A 9354-nucleotide genomic window follows, 5' to 3' on the forward strand; every position below is an offset into this window, starting at 1 on the left:
GTCCCCATTGCAGTCATCACTTGGCTTCTCTGAATTCTGAGCATGACCCCCAGCAAGATAGAGTCACTCTCTCAGCCTGGCTCTTCCAGGCTCTGCAGTTCTGAGGTCCCAGAGCTTCAGGACTCTTTTGCCATTAACCTTTACTCTCTGCGGTTCTCACCCAGAAGTTGCATCCAGCCTTCCTTGTTGCAAGAAAGCACGCCTTCCACCTCTCGCTGCCTCCTCTCCTGAGCTCCTGGCTGCTGTGACTTTCTCCCTTTGCACTCTGCCCTGCCTGGATCTGTGCTTTCGTCACCATGCTTCCAGTGTTCTGTCTTGTCCTCCAGCAGGAGGGCTTCCTTGCCTTGAAAGTCTTTTCTGACATGTTCTAGGAAGCATATCATCCCTAACATTCTCCTAGCCTCTGGGTATGTTACATGGAGCAAATTGGTCTCTGCTTAGGATTACGAGTTCTTTGCAACCAGAATTTTGTCATTAGCCTGGTGTTTTTAGGCTCTTAGGTCACTGTTCCAGTAGTAAGTTGGTCAGGATCCTTCCACACTGAAGAGATCAAGTCTGGTTTGGGTGTTTGCCTGGCCTGGTGAGCACCCTGTAAGAATTAAGTCCACAAAGTGCTTTATCAGGAAAACCAAGTCCTGTTCAGCTCTTTGTTGCTCAGGACATTGGCATGAAGCACTTTGCACAAGAACTGTAGCGTTTTCATTGACAAGACCATGTTTGTTCAAGGTGGGGTTTATGCTAGGATTTTGTTGGTGAACGATTTTGTTACGTCAGTAAAATTTCTTCAGCGAGGCCAGTTGTTTCCCTAGAAGTAAGGTCAGCCAAACCAGGTATAAGAATAGAAATGGGGTTTTCACATTCCAAGGCACAACTTGCAAATGGTAAAATCTCAGCTGGATACGGACAGCCTTCATGTGACTTCACGAAAGCCCACTTTTCTATTGACCTCAGCAGTCCAGGATTCATGTCAGTAATTGAATTTGTACCGATTTCACCCTCCTCATTGGAAGGGTTCCTCCTGCCACCACCTCCCTCACACTCACAGTGTCCTTCTTTGTACAGGCCGCCTGTGTCCCTGTGATGCTCAGCAATGGATGGGAGTTGCCATTCTCTGAAGTGATTAATTGGAACCAAGCTGCCGTCATAGGCGATGAGAGATTGTTATTACAGGTAAGGAAGGGGTGGTGGCCTTCCCCAGATCAGTGGGTTATTGCTGCCCCCGTACAAACTTTCAAAGAAGATGAATCCAAAAGGTCAGCTCTATAAAAGAAATTTTATCAGGAGAAAATTGCCTGTGTCGTGGTGAATATGAAGTCATTTAACATGACCGTTCACTTCCTAGTATGCAGTCTCCTCAGATCCAGGGAATATAAACTCGGATAAGGAGAAGCTACAGGTGGAGGACATGAATGTTGATACTGACAAGAGATGTCTGTCTACCCCCTTCAATTTCTGTAATATTTAGAAATCATGCCAGAGAGTTCTTGTACAATTCTGCTGCCACTTTGTACTCCTTTCCCATTTCCATATTTGCCTTCAGATTAATTTTCAGAAAGACAGGTCTCTAGGGCTGATTCTTGCCATTAGTGTTATCATTGCTCAAATGATCTAGTCTGGGTTAGTGTTATCTTTAAGATGTATATTTAAAAGAACAGCCTCAAATGAAAATGTGTGTGTGGGGGGGTTGTCTTGTATTTTTGGCCATGTAGATTTTTTTTCCATTTCATTTTATTGTTGTAAAAATACGTAACGTGAAATCCACTCTCTTTACCAATTTTGACGTATACTTATTATGCTTGAGTATAGGTAAATACAGTGTATTACAGCAGGTCTCTAGGCTTATTCATCTCGCTTAACTGAAATTTTATGCCCACTGATGAGTAACTCCTCAGTTCCCATCCCCCAATCCCTGGTCACTACCATTCTACTTTCTAATTCTATGGACTTGACTATTTTAGATACCTTATATAAGTGGAGGACTTCCCAGATGGCTCAGTGGTAAAATACTTTGCCTGCCTGCCAGTGAAGGAGATGCAAGAGACGTGGGTTTGATCCCTGGATCGGGAAGATCCCCTGGAGAAGGAAATGGCAACCCACTCCAGTATTCTTGCCTGGAAAATTCTATGGACAGAGGACCCTGGTGGGTTACAGTCCATGGGGTCACAAAAAGTCAGACACAACTGAGCAACTGAACACATGAAAGTGGACTCATGAAATATTTTTCTTTCCATGACTGGTTTATTTCACTTAGTGTAGTATCTTCAAGTTTCAACAATGCTGTCCTGTATTGCAGAATTAAGACTTACTAATTATTCAAATGTTCCTATTACCCAAAGTGATCCACAGATTCAAGGGAATTCCTACCAAAATCCCAGTGGCTTTTTTTTTTTTTTTTTAACAGAAATAGAAAAACAGTCCTAAAATTTGTGTGGAACCAGAAAAGACCCCAAATAGCCAAATCAATCTTAAGAGAAAAAGAATAAAGCTGTAGTATCATCATCCCTAGTTTCAAACTATATTACAAAGCTACAGTCATTAAAACAGTGTAATACTGGCATAAAAACAGGTATATAGCTCAATAGAACAGAATGGAGTGCCCAGAAATAAATCCATGCGTATATATCAACTAAACTTCTACAGGGATGCCTAATAAAAGTCTGAACATCTCAATAGCTGCCTGGTACGGGGGAATATGATACTCACAGAGAAATCCCAGGTCAGGAATAGTCAGTCACTGAGAATTTTTAAAGGCATTTTGTGCAATGATGCTTTAGCTTCAGCATAAATTGCCACACTCTTTTCTCTAAAATGATGTAATATTTTAATCATTTATTTCATGACTTTGTACTTTACCTTGAACTACCACAAATATTTGTAGAATTATATTTTTTTAAATGTCCTGCTGGCCAGTCTGCTGACTGACTGGTAAAATAACTCAGTACTCCCCCTAAAGTCACAGGTGAAATATCTGTAACCAAGAGTGCAATCAATTATATCAAGGCCAGCTGAACACAGCTTCCAAAACATGCCTTGTGTCTGGTATTCAGATCTATGATCTCCAAGGCCCCTGGGACCACAGAAGTAGGAGAAGAACATGTGCCCTAGCAGAGTTCTCCCTAGGTGCGTGCCTAAAAACATTCACTCATAGAAGGCCTAACAAAGTGATAGATGTGGTTCTTTTCCATGTTGCCTTTTTCCTTCCTCCTTTGATTTTTTTTTTTAAAGATGCATGCTCATTAAAGGAAATTTGGGAATGAAAAATACCAGCCATAATTTCTCCAATTGTGTACCCATGCTCTCGTGAATGATATGAATAAGTTGGGAGTTTGTCTTTGAAATGGAGTGGATTCCGGGGTACTGAACTGTGGTTGTCTGATCTCTGCCATTTCACCAGAGTTGATTCTCCAGAAGCATTTCACCTTCTGAAGCAACATTTTGGCTTGACGCTGGGGGTTTTGTTTTTCATTGTGCACCCACTCAAACTCGTTGGCATTTTCCGCTCAAATGCAGTCTGTCTGCACAGCTGCCTCCATATTGAATGACGACTGAACTGTCATTGACAATGGTTTTAAAGAACTGGCACCCAGCCCAAATGTCTGCTCTGGGAAATGTTTTTGTTATGTTACCATTTTTCATTTCCTGTTTTAGAACAGCTCAGATGTTTTTATTTGCATATAGTCTTGTCGTCATGTCACCAAGAGAGCTTACTGTTGCTTTCCTGTATCTATCTTGGTAGATTCCGTTAGTACGGTTACCATGCATGACCTTTTATTAAGACTTCACTGGGTTCTGCCACTTCGAACAATCTGGCAAAATTGCAATTAATTTATCACTTTCCTGTACCTGTCTCTCGGGACAAGCAGATTAATAACCAATAGCCAAATGCCATTAAAACTTGGAACTCTGTCTTTTCAATCAATTGGAATTATCTTCCAGAGCACTTTGCAGACTGCTGTCAGACACGTGTATGCACAGACGGGTAGAATATATTTCACTTGATATAGTAACAGCAAGATGTGGCTTATGTAAGAGAGGGGATGTATTGATAGGCTCATGTGTGATATGCCATTCTGCCTTCCTAACCACAGTCTACTCAGTTTTCTGGAGACCACATAGTGATGATAGCTTTTGACATTTTTCTAATGGACTGGTTCCTCATCATCACAATAAAACAGTGAAGTATCAACCTGTACGACCCTTAGAAAATACCACTGACACTCAGAAGAGGGCATGATGATGAAAATTGAAGATGATAATTTTTTCCTAATCTTTCTTTGGCTATCTGGGTAATTTTCTCAGTAAATAAAATTAAATGTTCTTTGACTTATCAGGGATTGATGATCTGAATGGTTTCTCCACCTTCTTCAAGGATATTTTATTTCCCCTTGACCTTGAGCTGTGATTTCAGGCAACTATTTTTCTCCATTGCCTGTTGCCTTCATGCTGCTTCAGTGTTGAGAATCCAGACATACACTGGGGCTGCAGATTTAGTATCTGCTTTTGGACATCGCAAGTGAGCTTGTCCTTATGTAGGTACTGTGAAACAGTTCTCTGGCTTCCTGTAGAAGTGGTCTTGAAAAAAAAAAAGTTCCTGCTTCCTTCCCCTCCACTGGAAATTCAGATGTAGTCTTAGTCACGATGTCATGGCTAACTTTCTTATTAAAACAGCTAGTAGAGCATTCCTGCTTCAGTCCAGGCTCCCATGCCTCTCTGCTTAGTTACATATTAGGGAGGCAAGCATGCAGAAAGAGGTGAGCACAAAAGGGCACTTGATAATCACAAGGAATCTCCCCTAAGAATGTAGGCTCCATAAATGAAACAGACCTTGGGCTTTAGGTGAAGATAAGGAGCAAGCTAAGGTAACTCACTAGACAGCCAGGAAGTACATTTCAGAGCTCCAGACCCAAGCAAGTTCATAGGCAAACATTAAGCAATTGGTCCAACTTTTCATATCATCACCCTTAAGTCAATAGCAATAGTAGTAGTAATAATTACTTTGTCAGTTAAACGTCCCATGTGTTAGGCATTGTGTGAAGCACTTACGTGCTCTTCATTACAACCTTACAGTGATGTTAGAACTGTATCGCTGTTTTATAACTGAGGAGATGGAATCTTTGAGACATCAAGTAACTTGTTCAAGGAAGCACAGCTAGTAAGCTGTAGAGCCAAGACTCTTACCTTGGTCTGACTCCCATTTTCCTGTACTGCTAGTGAAAATAATAATATTCCTTCGGTGGCTTCAGATGGCTGTGGTCAATTTGACTTTTATTTATTAAGTAGCTACTACAGGCATACCTCATTTATTTTACTTTGCTTTATTGTGCTTCATAGATGCTTTTTTTTTTTTTTAACAAATTGAAGGTTTGTCATAAGCCTGTGTTGTCAGATGATGGTTAGCATTTTTTTTTTACTTTGAATAAAGTATTTAATTAAGGTATTTACATTGTGCTTTCAGACATTACGCTACTGTATACTTAATAGACTATAGTGCCGAAGTAACTTTTAGATGGACTGATGGTGGTGGTGGTACACAGTGGTGTCTGACTTTTGTGACCCCGTGAACTGTAGCCACCAGTCTCCTCTGTCCATGGGATTTTCCAGGCAAGAATGCTGAGTGGGTTGCCACCTTCTACTCCAGGGGATCTTCCTGACTCAGAGATCGAATCCGTGTCTCTTGCATTTCCTGCATTGGCAGGTAGATTCTTTACCACTGTACCACCTGGGAATCCTCTGGATGCACTGAAAAACCAAACAAATTTTGTGTGACTCGCTTTATTGTGATATTCATTTTATTGCAGTGGTCTGAAACAGAACCCACAGTATCTCTGAGGTGTGTCTGTATATAAAAGCCACTCTCCTAGCTAGAAAGTGTTTAGCTGGATGGACAGGGCATAAATCCTTCCTTTAAAATTGTGTAGCCTGGTAGATAGCAGTGTTGGCTAAGCACACATGACGGCTGGTGTTAGTTTGGGGTAAGCACTAGAGCCAAAAAGAGAGGTCTGGGGAGCAGAAAGCTCTCAGGGAGAGAAAAGGGATACCTGCACATAGAAATAATTACCCTCAGCTGCATATTAAATGGACAGACTCCGAGACATTCCCTAAAAGGTCCTTCTGTAGGTCATTAGTAGTCCTGAGGGTGGCATGTCTTAGAAGTGCTTGGGACATAATGGCTCTCAGCTTTGCTCCAAGACTGTAGCCCCTTCTCTGCAGGATTTGATTGTTCACGGGCAGGTTCAAGGGCATGTGGGATTCTTAGAAAATGGCAGAGGAATGCTACACAAGTGATAAGCTGCTACCAAATCTTAGAAGTGAGCTCTAACTGTTGTGTATTTGGTCATTAAAGGTCATCATTGCTGACTCCCAGTAAGTGCTGTTTTTAGCTAACACCTCTTAAGGGCCTTTCAGTCTAGGGGTTGGTGGTTTTTAGTAGATCTGTACGCTAGAAGCAGAATGCTATGAAGAAAAAAACTCTAACCTGAGTGAGTTATTGTGATCAAATGGCATCTCATTGTTTTCCAGTTATAGTTATTATGTGTTCACCTTGTGTTACAGATTCCTTCTACAATCAGGTCTATTCATCAGGATAAAATCCTAGCACTTAGACAGCAGACACAATTCTTGTGGGAGGCTTATTTTTCTTCAGTTGAGAAGATTGTATTAACTACACTAGAGGTAAGTGAGATGCCTTGGCTTTCAGTCTCGAATAATGGTCCTTTATGTGTTTCTCTTAGCCTCCTCTTTTGCTGTTGTCAATGTGTAATTGGTCAAATGCGGCAACACTGAGCTTTCTGCACTTGGATGTATCAGTTAACCGCTTTGACCTGCTCTCCATTCTTGACGAGCTCCACAGAGGAACACTAACTTAGGAGGAATACACTCCTTGACACAGAGATCGGCTCTGACTTATATCATTTCAGAGACAGGTAGCTAATGATTGGCCTGTCATTCACACTCATGGCATCCTTTGAAGGCGTATTTCTGGAGTCCACTTAAGAAACAGTAAGCAAGTAGGGGAAAATCTCCCATTCTAAATATATGAATAGTTTACTGGGTACTGTAGTCCAGTGGCATTCGGAAACAGCCAAATTCATTCTCAAGATACATGCAACCCACCCGTCATTATCACAAGGATGTGTTAAGAAAATAAGAATTACACTCATCTAGTGCAGAAAGTGTTAAGCTTTATAAAATCAGAAAATCTTCCAGGCAGATGGGTGCCCATCTTCAAGTTGCTTTTTTTAAGGCAGGAGGAAAAAAAGAAAGGGAAACATGGGGATGATTAAAACCTTTGGAAGTAGAGCAGAGAGCGGTGGCCTGAGGCTACACCAAAGTAGCACAAATTGCTGAGAAAAGATTTCGGAATCTGCACTCACAAATTACAGGAAGCAAAGCAGAGGTTCTCAGGTGTAGCCCAGCAGCGAGGTAATTCTGAGGTGTCTGTAACATGAGGTGGGGGCATTCGTGGCCTCACTTTCAAAGTATTTTCTTTGGAAACGTGATTACCGCTCCAGAAGCTAATGTCACTGGGAGTATGCAGTATGATCATTCTGAGATATACCAAGAAAATGGAAGTCATCCTGTTTTGTGCATATCACTGCTGTCTTGCCATCCTGGGTACCAGAGCCAATGCTGGTCATACCCCAGCCACCCTGGGACACTTACCTACCTGAGGCCTGGCCTTGGCTTCTGCTCTCATGGGGCTGGGCTCTACCAAAGTGTCCTCTCTGGGTGCACTGATTTCATCATGGAACTTAGTGAAAAGATATTTAGTACCCAGGTCCACCCATGAACGGGGACAGGGTAGAATGCCTTCCAAGGGCTTCTTTATTACAAGCAAATTCCTCTTATTCATCCAAATCACCCTCCTCAATGAAAATTAAGTTTCACTTGCATTCATAGCAGCAGATTTGAACATGTAATAAATTCTACCTTTTGTTTTTGATCATGTCCTCCATCTAAGACTCTTCTAAGAACCTTCTTAAGGAAAGTTGAATGTGAGTTGTGTTTAGATTTTTTGTTGTTGTTGCTGGTTTTTTTTGGGGGGAGGGGAATGAGTGCTTTTTATCAAAGAAGTGCATGTTCCTTTTAGAAAATAATGGAAAATACTTACAGCACAAAAATAAAATAATCTATCCATACAATTCACTATTGACATATATACACACATATAAACATATATATATTCATTTTTTTCTATGCAAATGCATAAATATGTTGTCATTTTTAATTTAAAGAAGAATCTTTCCATACTTAGTTTATAACCTGTTTTTTCTCCTTAATAATATATTAAGATTATCTCATTAGATTTTTCTATAGTTATTTTAATGACCAATATTCCATTCATAATATCATTTAACTCCATTAATTAATCCCCATTTGAGACTACTACAGTTGTTCTATTTTTTCATTGTTATACACGTCCTTGAAGAAAATAGCCTCAGTGACAAATTGTTATGCAGGTTCAAGATTACTTTCTTAGGATAAAATCCTTGAATTCGAAGTCCTGATTCAAAGAATATGCCAAATGCTAAGATTTCTACATGAATTGTCAATTTTCCTGCAATAGAATTAACTAATTTATATTCCCTTCAGCTTATATGAGAGAACTTATTTTAATTATTATTATTTTTTTTTACCTTCACCATATTGGACATTATATCCTTCAAACTGGTAAATCATTATTTTCTTAAGATTTTAGTAAGAAAGATTTTTCAGTATTTCTTGCTCAGGCAGCTCACAAAGAAAGAAATAGAAATGGCCACAAAATGTTCTCATTAATTTTTAAGAGCTTATTATATGAAAAATATTAACCCTTTGATTCTTTTCTTACAAATATTTTCCCCTAATTTGTAGTAGGCCTTTCTGTTTTGTTTGTGATTGGGAAGTCTTTTCACTTGTGCCTTTTCCATTTGCTACTATTTAGAAAGGACTTTTTGACTCATAATTTTATTTATGCGTAACCTGCATACACGTATTTTCTAGTATTTATTTTTATTTTGGGGCTTCCCAGGTGGCACTAGTGGTAAAGACCCTGCTTGCCAATGCTAGAGATGTAAGAGATGTGGGTTTGATCCCTGGGTTAGGAAGATTCTCCTGGAGGAGGAAATGGCAACCTACTTCAGTATTCTTGCCTGGAGAATCCCATGGACAGAGGAGCCTGGCCAGCTATGGTCCATAGGGTCGTAGGGAGTTGGACATGACTGAAGCAACTTAGCATGCACCCACACACTTTTTTTAAAGCTTTGTATTTTGTACTGGAGTATAGCCAATTAATTTTTTTTAATGCAATTTACTTTGTATGTGATCTGTGTTGAAAAACCTAAACCATCCTTTTTTTTTTTTTTTTTTTTTTTT

At 40.1% G+C, this 9354-nt stretch overlaps 1 protein-coding gene across 1 annotated transcript in view; it reads left to right on the top strand.

The window, feature by feature from the left end:
- Positions 1 to 9354, top strand: part of EXT1 (exostosin glycosyltransferase 1) — a 314014-nt gene that overhangs the window by 272716 nt on the left and 31944 nt on the right. The window contains exons 3-4 of the mRNA XM_010863424.1: positions 1063 to 1170; positions 6553 to 6672. Of these exons, the coding sequence (XP_010861726.1) occupies positions 1063 to 1170; positions 6553 to 6672 (228 nt within the window). The remainder of the gene's footprint in view (positions 1 to 1062; positions 1171 to 6552; positions 6673 to 9354) is intronic.

Source organism: Bison bison, unplaced genomic scaffold (genome assembly GCF_000754665.1).
Source record: "Bison bison bison isolate TAMUID 2011002044 unplaced genomic scaffold, Bison_UMD1.0 scf7180017864491, whole genome shotgun sequence".
Classification (NCBI taxonomy): Eukaryota; Metazoa; Chordata; class Mammalia; order Artiodactyla; family Bovidae; genus Bison; species Bison bison.